Source organism: Hyla sarda, chromosome 7, assembly GCF_029499605.1.
Source record: "Hyla sarda isolate aHylSar1 chromosome 7, aHylSar1.hap1, whole genome shotgun sequence".
Classification (NCBI taxonomy): Eukaryota; Metazoa; Chordata; class Amphibia; order Anura; family Hylidae; genus Hyla; species Hyla sarda.
Window position 1 is genome coordinate 162,964,774 of NC_079195.1, and position 14,471 is coordinate 162,979,244.

Below are 14,471 nucleotides of genomic sequence, written 5' to 3' on the forward strand. Positions count from 1 at the left end.
GCTGGATGATGTTGAAGGCCGCAGTGGTCTTCAACCTGCGGACCTCCGGAGGTTTCAAAACTACAACTCCCAGCAAGCCCGGACAGCCGATGGCTGCCCGGGCTTGCTGGGAGTTGTAGTTTTGAAACCTCTGGAGGTCCGCAGGTTGAAGACCACTGAGGGCGAATGATGAGAAGAGGATGATGAAGGGGGGGTGTGGGGATGATGAAGGGGGGTGGGGATGATGAAGGGGGGGGGGTGTGGGATGATTACAAGGGGATGATGAAGGGGGGATGTGTGGGATGATAAGGGGGGGATGTGTGGGATGATGACAAGGGGATGATGAAGGGGGGATGTGTGGGATGATAAGGGGATGATGAAGGGGGGATGTGTGGGATGATAAGGGGATGATGAAGGGGGGATGTGTGGGATGATAAGGGGATGATGAAGGGGGGATGTGTGGGATGATGACAAGGGGATGATGATGAGGATGTTAATGACGGGTCTGGATGATGACAGGGGGGGATGAGGTATTTCCCACCCTAGGCTTATATTCGAGTCAATAACTTTTCCTGGGATTTTGGGTTGAAATTAGGGGTCTCGGCTTATACTCGGGTCGGCTTATACTCGAGTATATACGGTATGTCAGAACCGCTGTAAAATCAGCCACCCCTGTGCAAATCACCAATTTAGGCCTCAAATGTACATAGTGCGCTTTCACTCCTGAGCCTTGTTGTGCGCCCGCTGAGCATTTTACGCCCACATATGGGGTATTTCCGTACTCAGAAGAAATTGCATAACAAATTTTGGGGGTCTTTTTTTCCTTTTACCTCTTGTGAAAATAAAAAGTATGGGGCAACAACAGCATGTCAGTGTAAATTATTATTATTATTTTATTTTTTTTTTACACTAACAGGCTGGTGTGGACCCCAACTTTTTTCTTTTTCATAAGGGGTAAAAGGAGAAAAAGCCCCCAAAATATGTAGTGAAATTTCTCCCGAGTACAGGAATACCCCATATGTGGCACTAAACTGTTTCCCAGAAATACGACAGGGCTCCAAAGTGAGAGAAATTTGCCGCAGCTCATACTTGAAGCAGGAAACTTGCTGTAAACCTGCCCGTGTGAATGTACCCTGTACATGGGGGGGGCAACCTCCAGCTGTTTCAAAACTACAACTCCCAGCATGTACTGACAGACCGTGCATGCTGGGAGTTGTACTTTTGCAACAGCTGGAGGCACACTGGTTGGAAAACCTTCAGTTAGGTTCTGTTACCTAACTCAGTATTTTCCAACCAGTGTGCCTCCTGCTGTTTCAAAACTACAACTCCTAGCATGCACTGACAGACCGTGCATGCTGGGAGATGTAGATATGCAACAGCTGGAGGTACACAACAACAACTCCCAGCATGCAGAGACAGCTGTTTGCTGTTTGGGCATGCTGGGATTTGCAGTTTTGCAACATCTGTAGGGCTACAATTTAGAAATCTCCAAACTGTGGCCCTCCAGCTGTTGCAAAACTACAAACCCCTGCATGCCCAAACAGCTGTCTGGGCATGCTGGGAGTTGTAGTTTTGCAACATCTGGAGGGTTACAGTTTAGAGACCACTGTATAGTGGTCTCAAACTGTACCCTCCAGATGTTGCTAGGCATCTCCTCCACCGATGGTCGCCCGCAGCCTCGCCCGCAGGGTAAGTGGACGTCGGCGCCGGTCCTCTGTCGTTTCCCCGTGGGTGGGCAGAACGGGGAAACAGAAAATAAAGCCCCCCGATCTGCTATCGGTGGTCGCGTCTAGACGACCAATAGCAGAGATAGGAGGGGTGGTACCCCTGCCACCTCATTCCTATCCCTTCAAGGGTATCGTGGGTGTCTAGGACAACCGCGATCCCCCTAATTTTCTGGGTCACCATAGACCCGTATGACCCGGAATCGGCGCAAATCGCAAGTGGGAATTCACTTGCGATTTGCGCCGATCGCCGACATATTGGGGGGGATGTCTGATGACCCCCCTGGGCATTTGCGCGGGGTGCCTGCTGATAGATATCAGCAGTCACCCCCGTCCGGTCCCCGCACGGCACGCGGCAGGGACAGAAATTCCCACGGGTGGACAGGTACGCCCTTGATCCTTAAGGGGTTAAGCAGTGAGCTGCAGGATATGTCAAAAGTGATTGTAACATTTTAAAAAGGGATCATTTGAACCATGAGTCACCGGCGAAGTTTTCAAAAGTTTCTCCCTGCTCTATTAGATTTATAGATCTCTCCTTAAACCCAAACAGGAAGGGATCAACCAACCAAGGACAATATGGAAGGAATAAAGCTTCTGGGGACCACCTAATTGACTTTATTCAGGCAGAAGTAAAGTGATATTAGGTTCCTTTTTGTGACATTACTGATTCACATGGGGAATGAAGGATAGCCAGTCTGGTCTAATTCAACAGTAGATATACTGTAGCACAAATTGCTGTAAAAAGTTATTGCTGGTTAATGATAGAAAGGTGTCACAACAAAAAAAGCACAGTATTTTGCTGCATACGAGGCTGTGTAGCCACAGAATAGTTAGAGTGTCCATGTTGACCCCTGACCAAAAGTGCTAACAATGGGTACATGAGGATCAGAACTGGACAACAGAGCAATGTAAGAATGTGGTCTAGTTTGCTTATGCATTATTGCAAGGCAAGCTGGTAGATACAATGTTATGTTCTGGGCAATGTTCCTAACACAGACAACTGAAAAAATCAGATGCTTCACAGGAAGTTGTATAAATACGGGAAGGCTTAAAAGGGGTACTCCGCTGCCCCAGCGTTCGGAACATTTTGTTCCGAATGCTTTGAGCGGGCGGCGGGGGTTATGACCTCCCGGCTATGCCCCCTTGTGATGTCACACCACGCCCCCTCAATTGAGGGGGCATGGTGTTATGTCACAAGGGAAGTGGCCGTGATGTCACGACCCCCGCCGCTCTCACCCAGCGTTCTAAATGAACACCAGGTTTGGCACAGAGATCGCGGGGGTCCCAGCGGCGGGACCCCTGAAATCAGACATCATATCCCCTATCCTTTGGATAGGGGATAAGATGTCTAGGGGCAGAGTACCCCTTTAAGATTTTTAAATATAAGTAATTTACAAATATATTTAATTTAACTCTTTTGCACCAGTTGATTTAAAAAAAAAAAAAAATTTATGTTTTCCACTGGAGTACCCCTTTAAAGCATCTTCTGCTAACATCTTATGCCAAACACTGTAGGACAACTTCAGGAGTATGAAAGGGAGAGGAGAAATAAAATACCATATGTTCCATACTTACAGGCATTGGGATCTTGCTCAGCTCTTTCCCAATGCAATTCTTCATGACACTCCATAAATTAAGGCTGTAGTTGGGTTTATGTGGAATTCTTGTGCGTCTCTCCTTCCTTGCATCTTCTGATGGTGGGCGCACCTTTAGTTAAAACATACATAGGAGGCTGAGTTAAAAGTAATTAGCAATTGCCTACATCTTTAGACAAAACTACAGTCAAGTAGTGATATAGTCTTACTACAGTAAAATATCTTGAACAAGTATAAATCAGCAGTGGATGACAGACAAGTACACATGCAATCTAGTAGATTGTATACATTAGGTCAGCACAGGGTCTTTTGACCTCTGGCTACTTTGACCACCATACCTAGTAACCCATGAGGTCAATAGACGGACAGTTTTATATTTTTATTTATTTTAAAAATTTATTTTTTATTTTTATTTTTTTTAGAAAGGATTCAGTTTTATGTAATTTATTTGGATTTGTACATACATATTACCCACACATTGGCCACTTTATTAGTTACACATGTTCAACTGCTACAACTCAGTGCATTTAGGCACATAGGCGTGGGCAATACAACCTGCTCAAGTTTGAATCAACCACAAAAATAGAGAAGGGGAATTTAAATGACTTTGAACGTGGCAAGGTGGTTGGTGACAGATAGGCTAGTCTGAGTATTTCAGAAACTACTGGTCTACTGTGATTTTCATGCACAACCATCTCTAGAGTTTACACAGTATGGCACAATAAAGAGAAAATATCAAGTGAGCGATAGTAATGTGGACAAAAACACCTTGATGTCATCATATACTACATAGTAACATAGTTCATAAGGTTGAAAAAAGACCAGAGTCCACATCAAGTTGAATCCCATTAACCCCAATAACAAAGGATGGAAATGTAAAGTGTATGTTCACAAATACCAGAAGCCTAGCAAATAAAATTGGGGAGCTTGAGGCCTTGATACTGGAGGAACATATTGATATAGTTGGGGTCACAGACATGGCTGGACTCCTCGCATGACTGGGCTGTTAATCTGCAGGGGTTTACATTGTTTCGCAAGGATAGAATGAACAGAAAAGGTGGTGGAGACGTCTGTATGTTAGAAGTGGTATGAAAGTCAGTGTGAACGATGCCATAGTGTGTGATGATTCTGAGGATGTGGAATCACTGTGGGTAGAATTACAAAAGGTGGGAAATATTGAAAAAATAATATTTGGTGTAATCTACAGACCCCCTAATATCACTGAAGAGATAGAAGGTCGGCTGTATAAACAAAGAAAGGGCTGCCCGGGCAGGTACAGTGGTAATAATGGGAGATTTTAACTATCCAGACATAGATTCGGGTCCGGGGTTGGCTAAAACTACAAAGGGGCGACAATTCCTTAATTTATTGCAGGATAGTTTTATGGGACAGTTTGTGGAGGACCCAACAAGAAGTGATGCCTTGTTGGATCTGATCATTTCCAACAACGCAGAGCTGGTTGGTTATGTAACTGTGCGGGAAAACCATGGTAATAGTGACCACAATATAGTTACTTTTGACTTAAAATGTAGAAAACAAAGACAGGCGGGGAAGGCAAACATATAACTTTAAAAAGGCAAACTTCTTGTGGGATTCCTCATATTCTATGACTCTAAGGGCAGATACTCCCTGATTTGCTACCTCACCTCATGTTTTAGTCTCTGCATACACATGTTTTTCCACCGGTTGTATGGCTAATCTGAAATTTCTTACCTGGAATGTCAGGGGACTGGGAACACCTAAGAAGAGGGCCCTGGTCTTCTCACATTTGAGAGTCCATAACCCCCATATTATCTGCCTTCAGGAAACCCATATAGTTCCCGATAATCTTCGTATTTTTCGTAAGCAGTGGGTTCAGTGGGCTAGCCACTCTTGTTACTCTAATTAATCGAGAGGAGTTTCCCTGTTGGTGCATAGGTCGTTGATGTGGATCAAGTCCGTGTGGACCCGGTGGGACGGTATATCTTTGTACATGCCTTTATCAATAATGCCCAGTTTGTCCTCCTTGGAGTGTATAATCCCCCCCCCCCCCCCCCCTGCTACGCTGGAGGTTTTGCATCTGGCGGCCTTGTTCGCTGCTGGTTTTCCCCCTGCCTGAGTGTTATGCTTGGGTGACTTTAACCCCTGATCCCCTTTTGGCCCGCTTTCATACAACACCTCCAATGTCTAGACCAGGGGTGTCAAACACCCGGCCCGCGGGCGAATCCGGCCCGCCAGACCTCGTCATGTGGCCCGCCGCCAGCCTTCACCTTTAATCTCGTTTTTTTTTTTTGTTTTTAAAGAAAGCCGCCTCTTCAGGGCATGCGTGGCGATCCTCCGTCGGTCATCCTGGTCCCCTGCCTCTATGGTTGTACGCACGGGATGTCAGTGAAGTCACGTGCGTACAACCATAGAGACACGGGAGGAACAGGAGGATGGCAGGATCATCGCAGGAGGACGCGCGCAGGCCCTGGTAAGTGACCGGCGGCGCGTTTTCTTCAGCGTTCCAGTCACCGCTCAACCGGTCCTGGCAGCTACTGCTATGGTCCATAGGCCATAGCAGTAGATGTGACCCCGGGCCGGAGGAGCGGTGACCGGATCACAGTGGGGGCAGCACACAGACATACAGCCTCCAGCCATACACTGTATATGGCTGGAGGCTGTATGTCTGTGGGGAGGGAGGGAGGGAGGGAGGGAGGGAGGGGAGGGGGGTGCTGCCAACCTAATGTGGGGGAACATGCTGCCTACCTAATGTGGGGGGAACTATACTGCCTACCTAATGTGGGGAGAACTATACTGCCAACCTAATTTGGGAGGGGGGGGGGAACATGCTGCCTACCTAATGTGGGGGAACAGGTTGCCTACCTAGTGTGGGGGGAACTATACTGCCTACCTAGTGTGGGGGGAACTATACTGCCTACCTAATGTGGGGGGGGGGAACTATACTGCCAACCTAATGTGGGGGGGGAACTATACTGCCAACCTAATGTGGGGGGAACTATACTGCCAACCTAATGTGGGGGGGAACATGCTGCCTACCTAATGTGGGGGGGAACTACAAGGTACTGTACATTGCGGTAGAAGGGGTAGTCTTATATGGCAAGTATATCCCAAACTCTACATTTTAACTGTAAAAGTTGGGGGTCGTCTTATACACCGACATATACGGTATGGGGGGGGGGGGGGGTCTGCTTATTATTCTGCTTAAAAGTCTGCTTATAATTAATTTGAGAATATAATTCCAATAGGAAGGTTGCACACTGCTGGTATCATCCGCAAGAAAACTTTATTGGAGACTGCTCAGACGGAAGAACATGGTATTTGGTCTGAGCAGTCTCCAATAAAGTGTCTTGTGGACAATATCAGCGATGTGTGACCCTCCTTTTCTGACTTGCATCATCTGCTACTGAAATGTGAGTGGGCTCTGCGTTGGTATGCACCTGCCCTTCACAGCACTGCAATGATTACATACCATGGCAGGTAGAGTGGTAAACTTTGAATATACTGACCACTTCCATGTCACTTTACAGTGGTATAGGGACCACCCTTATCTACCCTTATTTCTATCCCTGTGCCCTTGGATCCCATGGTGTGTCTCTTCGGAGCCTTACCAGAGGAGTCTTGGCAACATCACATGAGGATCTTTCTCCGTGAGGTGCTCTTCCTGGCTAGGAAGGCCACTGCGCTACGATGGATCCTCGACCCCCCTCAAGTTGGTCAATAATATTGTCCCATATGAACAGTTGGTTTACAAGCACAGAAACTGTCCTGATAAGTTTAATAAAGTGTGGGCCCGGTACTCCCCCTCAGCTTATACTTCTATGATTACCTCTGGCTCATTTGGCTCTCCATTTTAAATTGCACTTTGTAGCTGGATATATTATGGTACATTCCTGTTGTAATACTTACCTAGCCATTCGGTCTGGCTGTTGATTTGGAGTATCTGTCCACTGCTATTGGTTACCCCTCTATTCAATATCCCACGGGACGCTGATTGTATTGTTCTGCTATAGTACTTCAGAAGGAGCTTGACTGTATTGTTATTTGTAAGTTAAGTTTTACCTGTTGATTGCAATATCTTGTAGCCTGTAGACTGATTTTGTGGATATGTTGTCTTTGTTTATTGAAAAGTGAATAAAAAGTTACTGAGTTTAAAAAAAAAAAAGGCAAACTTCCCTGGGCTGAGAGCTGCACTACAGGACATAGATTAGGTGGAGGTGTTGTCAAATACTGACACAGAAGGTAAATGGAACATCTTTAAATCAACTCTAAATAACTATACAGCTAAATATATACCAAAGGGGAACAAATATAAACGATTAAAACTAAATTCTACATGGCTGACAAATGATGTTAAAAGAGCAATTAACAACAAAAAAATAGCTTTCAAAAAATACAAATCTGATGGGTCAGCTATAACATTTAAACAGTACAAGGAGCTTAATAAAATTTGTAAAAATTTAATAAAAACAGCAAAAATTCAAAATGAGAGACAGGTGGCCAAAGAAAGCAAAACTAATCCTAAATATTTTTTATGGTATATAAAAAAAAAAAAAAAAAGCAAGGACAGAGCATGTAGGACCCCTTAATAATGATAATGGGGAGGTTGTCACAGGCGATAAAGAGAAAGCAGAGCTACTGATTGGGTTCTTTAGTTCTGTATATACTAAGGAAGAAGGAGCTGACATTGGACAGGTCAGTGCTGGTAACACCATGTAATGTACTGAACTGGCTTAATGTAGAGATGGTACAAGGTAAGTGAAGTAATATAAATGTAAGCAAATCTCCAGGACTGGATGGATTGCACCCAAGAGTTCTTAGAGAACTAAGTTCATAAGTGATAGCCAGCATGGGTTTACTAAGGATAGAAGTTGTGAAACCAATCTAATTTGCTTTTATGAAGATGTGAGTAGAAGCATTGACAGAGGAATGGCTGTGGATATAGACAGACATTTATCAAGGGGTTTAGACTACGTGTGTTTTCGTGCGACAATTTGCGTGAAGAACAAGAAAAGCAAGAAAATTCAAACTTGCTTATGTAGTTAATTTTTCAAAATGGATTTGGTTTAGTTAGGTATTTATTAACTGCGGCAGTCGCAGCTGCGCATTAAAATGTCTCAACGGCTGTAAAAATTGACTATATTTACTCCAGCTCCAACACGGAGCAGGAAAAGCTACTGCCGCCCGGGCTCCGACATACTTTCTCCCGCTACCCTCACTTCATTACAGGGACAATGCAGTGATTTACATCCCACCCCTCTCACCTGCCAGCGCCACACAACTCCCATCCATCTGCCAACTGTTGCAAGACTACAAGTCACAGCATGCCCTTACGGTGAGGAGGACACGCTGGGAGTTGCAATCTTGTAGCAGCGGGTGCTGAGCAGCGCGGGTGGGAGACAAGTGGGGGGGGGGGGATGTATATCAGTGTCCCCATCATTATTAAGTGAGGGTAGCGGGGAGGGCTCCTTATAACTTCTACCGGCACCGCAGACTCCAAAATCCCCTGCTGTCAAAATCCCCTGCTGTCCGTCAGCAAAGCCGCCCCCCCCCCCCCCCCTTCACCTGCGCTGTTCCGGGCCTCCGGCCCCCCCCCCCCACCCCGCCCGCCGGCCTTCACCATCACTGTCCCCGACCTCCGCCCCCACCAGCACCCCTCTCACCCCCCCCCCGGCCTTCACCTGCACTGTGCCCGGCCTCCGCTCCCACGTCTTCGGTTGTGCCTGCCTGACGTCCCTCGCAGGGCGCCCTGAGAGAGGGATCGCTGTGCTGGATGGGTGAGTGAGTGTGTGTGTCAGTCTGTCTGTGTGTGACTGACTGACTGTGTGTGTGTGTGTGAGACTGTGTGTGTGCTCGGGTTCCCTTTGCAGGACTACAACTTCCAGCATGCCCTTACTGTAAGGACATGCTCTGAGTTGTAGTTGTGCAGTGCAGGCGAATGACAAGCTTGTCCCCTGCCCCCACCTGCAGGACTACAACTCCCAGCATGTCCTTACTGTAAGGGCATGCTGGGAGTTGTAGTCCTGCAGCTCGGGGCAGGGGACAAGCTTGTCACTTTCCCACACATCTCCTGCCCCACACAACTACAACTCCCAGAATGTCCTTACTGTAAGGGCATGCAGGGAGTTGTAGTCGTGCGGGGCGGGAGATGTGCGAGCAGGTGATAATAAATGTACTAACCCATTTTTTTTTCTCCTCATTTCAGATCCGCGCATCCTGTGGACTCCTTCGGATTCGGTGGACTACTTCGATGACCAGCGTTTTTCTTTGATTTTAATAAAATGGTTAACGAGGGCTTGTGGGGGAGATTTTATTGTAATAAAAAAATAAATTTTTAAACTTGTGTTTTTTTCCTTACTTTACTTGACAGGCTTAGTAGTGGAAGCTGTCTTACAGACGGAGTCCATTACTAAGCCGGGCTTAGCGTTAGCCACAAAAACAGCTAGCACTAACCCCCAATTATTACCCCGGTACCCAACGCCACATGGGTGCCAGGAAGAGCTGGTACCAATAGGCCCGGAGCGTCAAAAATAGCGCTCCTGGGCCTAGAATAAAAATAGGGGGGACCCTATGACTACAGAACTTGCTTACCAAATCAACGATGATAAATGTCCCCGATAGTGTTTCTGGATTTTGCTAAATCGTTTGATACTGTCCCTCATAGACATCTGACAACTTTAGTTTGTAACTGGATTGAACACTGGCTCATGGATCGTACCCAGAGTGTGGTGGTCAATGATTCGTACTCTGATTGGTCCCCGTTCATTAGTGGTGTACCCCAAGGTTCAGTACTGGGCCCGCTGTTTAATTTATTTATCAATGATATAGAGGATGGTATTAACAGCTCTGTTTCTATCTTTGCAGATGACACCAAGCTTTGTAGCACGGTACAGTCTATAGAAGATGTGTATAGATTACAAGATGACTTGGATAGACAGTGTCTGGGCATCCACTTGGCAAATGAGGTTCAATGTGGATAAATGTAAAGTTATGCATCTGAGTACTAATAACATGCATGCGTTGTATGTCTTAGGGGGGATTAAACTGGCAGAGTCACTGGTAGAGAAGGATCTGGGTGTACTTGTAGATCACAGACTTCAGAACAGCATGCAATGTCAGGATGCTGCTTCCAAGGCCAGCAGGATATTGTCATGTATAAAAAGAGGCATGGACTCGAGGGACAGGGACATAATACTCCCCCTTTATAAAGCATTGGTACGGCCTCACCTGGAATATGCTGTTCAGTTTTGGGCACCAGTCCATAAAAGGGACACTGTGGAGCTGGAAAGGGTGCAGAGATGCACGACTAAACTAATATGGGGTATGGAACATCTTAGCTATGAGGAGCGATTAAAGGAGTTACAATTGTTTAGTCTTGAGAAGAGACGTTTAAGGGGGAATATGATAAATGTATATAAGTATATTAATGGCCCATACAAAAAATATGGAGAAAAACTGTTCCAGGTTAAACCCCCCCCCAAAGGACGAGGGGGCACTCCCTACTAGGGATCGACCTATATCGTTTTTTTAGGGCCGATACCGATAATCAGTGGAAGTTAGGGCCGATAGCCGATAACTTATACCAATATTCCGGTATAAGTTATTCGCTATTTATCCCCCCCCGACACCGCTGCAGGTCATTGATTTAAAGCGGGCGCTTTAAATCAATGCACTGCAGTGGCTTTTGCGGTGCCATAGGCCGCCACCCGCTTCTCTCCCCTACCTGTCAGGGTGGTCCGGGCCATCCATTCTTCCTTCCTTCCTGTAGTGTCCGGCGGCATTCCGGGTGGAGGGTGCTCCGGTCCGGGCTGTCCTTCTCCGGGGGTCATCTTCTCCACTCCGGGCAGGCTCCGGCCTAGTAGCGCAGCATAGACGCCGCTGCACAGTGACGCCCGTACGCAGCGACGCACCTGATGTCCCGGCGTAGCGGCGTCTATGCAGCATACTAGGCCGGAGCCTGCTCGGAGTGGAGAAGAGGACCCCCGGAGAAGGACAGTCCGTACAGATGCACCCTCCACCCGGAATGCCGCCGGACACTACAGGAAGGAAGGATGGATGGCCCGGACCACCCCCCATTACGGGTAAGTTTATTTTAATTTATTTTTTTTTGGACTCGGAGGGTGGGGGAGGGGCCCGACCGGTATAGCGGTATAGGCAAAAATCCATACCGGTATACCGCCCAGCAATACGGTGGGGGGTGCGACGCGCTGGGTTTTACGCGATGCGGCGCGGCGGGTCGGGGGTGCGGTGCATTATCGGCTTATCGGCAAGGTAATTGCCGATACCGATAATGCCCAAAATCGTGATTATCGGCCATACCAATAATCGGTAGATCCCTACGTCTGGAGAAGAAAAGGTTTAGTCTAAAGGGGCGACACGCCTTCTTTACCATAAGAACTGTGAACTTATGGAACAGTCTACCTCAGGAACTGGTCACAGCAGGAAAATGTAACAGGGTTAGATACATTCCTGGAACAAAATAACATTAACGCTTATGAAGAAATATAAAATCCCATCCCTTCCCCAATATCACGCCACACCCCTACCCTTCAATTCCCTGGTTGAACTTGATGGACGTATGTCTTTTTTCAACCGTACTAACTTTGTAACTATGTAAGTTCAACCTATACCCCTAATAAGTCCCTAATGAGTGGCGTTGATCCAGAGGAAGGCAAAAAAAAAAAAAAAAAACTCATACTAGAGGTAAAAATTCCTTCCCGACTCCAAATATGGCAGTCAGAATAAATCCCTGGATCAAACGTTCTGTCCCTATAAATCTAGTATACATAACCATCAATGTTATTTTTCTCCAAAAATGCATCCAGCCCCTTATGAATTATTTTACAGAGTTCACCATGACTACCTCCTCTGGCAGAGAGTTCCATAGTCTCACTGCTCTTACAGTAAAGAACCCCCATCTGTGCTGGTGTAGAAACCTTCTTTCCTCTAGGTGTAGAGGATGCCCCCTTGTTATAGATACAGTCCTGGGTATAAATAGATCATGGGAGAGATCTCTGTACTGTCCCCTGATATTTATACATAGTTATTAGGTCGCCTCTAAGCCTTCTTTTTCTAAACTAAATAACCCTAATTCTGATAATCTTTCTGGGTACTGTAGTCCTCCCATTCCCCATATTACTGTAAGGCTAGGTTCACACTATGGAATTTCCGCTTGCAATTCCTGTGTGCATGTGTCAGGCTGGTGGGGACATTGTGTGTGTGTGAAACTGTGGGGGGCATTGTGTGTGTGGTGACGCCAAAGCTGTGGTGTGACCTCCGGTGTGAAGGGTGTAGGTGGATGGAGCAGATGGTATAGCCCAGGTTCAAGGTGTTATTAACCCCTAATGTTCGTGACGCCAAAGTGGTTTTTCCGGTAACCACCCGAACGGTAGCACCGCTATCCCAAGGTTAGGCAGGGCAATAATAGTCCAAGACCAGATAAGGGTTAACGGTAGCTTCGCTGAGGTTAGACAGTTGTTAAAGTCTTTACAGCTCGGCCAGAATCCCAGAGAGTTGACCAGTAACACGGAAAGGGCCTTGCATCTTGCTGGGACTTGCAGTACTTTTGGGTCAGACTTCAATACAGCCACTGACTATAATTGACTTGACTAGTGACTTGACTCTGGTAGAGACAGCAGACATAGATGAGTTGACTTAGTGACAATATGGCTGAGTGCAGGCTTTATGGCCTCCAGGTGTACTGGACACAGGATCTGTGATGTATGTGCTTTGCTGTTTCTCAGCAGGAGTGATTTCCCTCTTATAAAGGGGAGCTGAGCCAGAAGCCTATAGGTCAAGCTGGAGGTCAGGTGGTCAACTGGTGCTCTCTGGGTAACATAACACATGTGAACATAAAAAGTGATACCTCCAAAAGGTCCTTAATACTTTATATACCTATACATAACATTCTGCACTATATTCACAACACTATACATAACATTAGACCTACTACTATGGGGGAGACACTGCAGGAGAGCCCCTAGGACAATGAAGGACTCACCCTGACAGGGCCTAAGTACTGTACAGGAGTATATCCTGCACTCGGACATTGCATGTGCGTGTGTCAGTCTGCTGGGGGGCATGGTGTGCATGTGTCAGTCTGCTGGGGGGCATTGTGTGCTTGTGTCAGGCTGCTTGGGGGCATTGTGTGCGTGTGTAAGGCTGCTTGGGGGCATTGTGTGCGTGTGTGAGGCTGCTGGGGGCATTGTGTGTGAGACTGAAGGTACTTGTGGTAAAAAAAAAAAAAAAAAAGATAGGATGATGCTAGAAAAGTATGGAGCCTAATACGTTTATTTTATTATTATTATTTTTTTTTTTTTTTTTTTGAAAAGGTTCTGTGGTGAAACCATCATAATGGTCTAGGCCAGATGGAAAAGAAAAGTGAACGACTCCGATCAGAAAAGACATCACCTGTGAGTCCTGTATATTGCTGCACTGTAATTTACATACCTAACAGATATATAGGTGATGTGTATTGTTTCTTTTTAGCCATTTTTTCTCGCGTGTTGAATATTATTCGGTAGGGGTGCCTCGCGAAAAAATTTTTTTGCGAGGGGTGCCCAAACCCTATATGTTTCCTATAGAGTTTTACCTATCACATAGCACAACTAGACAAGGATAATATAGCATACACCTTATTTAAATACTACACAAAGGTGCGTCTCTTCATTTTTGTTATTCCTCCTTCCTTCCAGCAGGATAATACCAGGTCACAAAGCTCATACCTCAAATTGGTTTCATGAACATAACAATGAGTTCACTGTACTCCAATGGACTCCAGTGTCACCAGATCTTAGTCAAATAGGGAATCTTTGGGATTTGGCAAAATGAGAGATTTGCATCATGGATGTGGATCACACAAATCTGTAGCAATTATGGGATGCCATCATGTCCATTTAGACCAAAATTTCAGAAGACTGTTTAAGCACCTTGTAGAAAATATGCCACGAAGAATGAAGGCAGTTCTGAAGGCAAAAGGGGTCCAACCCAGTACTAGCAAAGTACACTTAATACAGTGGCCAGTAAATATGATTATATAGAGACAAATACACTGCTCAAAAAAATTAAGGGAACACTAAGATAACACATCCTAGATCTGAATGAATGAACTAATCGTATGAAATACTTTTGTCTTTACATAGTTGAATGTGCTGACAACAAAATCACACAAAAATTATCAATGGAAATCAAATTT

The 14,471-nt window shown here is 46.0% G+C and overlaps 1 protein-coding gene across 2 annotated transcripts in view; it reads right to left on the reverse strand.

Annotated features, from left to right (window-relative positions):
* OSBP (oxysterol binding protein) overlaps positions 1-14,471 on the reverse strand; it is a 138,601-nt gene that overhangs the window by 64,931 nt on the left and 59,199 nt on the right. For both annotated transcript variants that reach the window (XM_056531168.1, XM_056531165.1), the window contains exon 7: positions 3,279-3,410. In XM_056531168.1, coding sequence (XP_056387143.1) covers positions 3,279-3,410 — 132 coding nt within the window. The remainder of the gene's footprint in view (positions 1-3,278; positions 3,411-14,471) is intronic.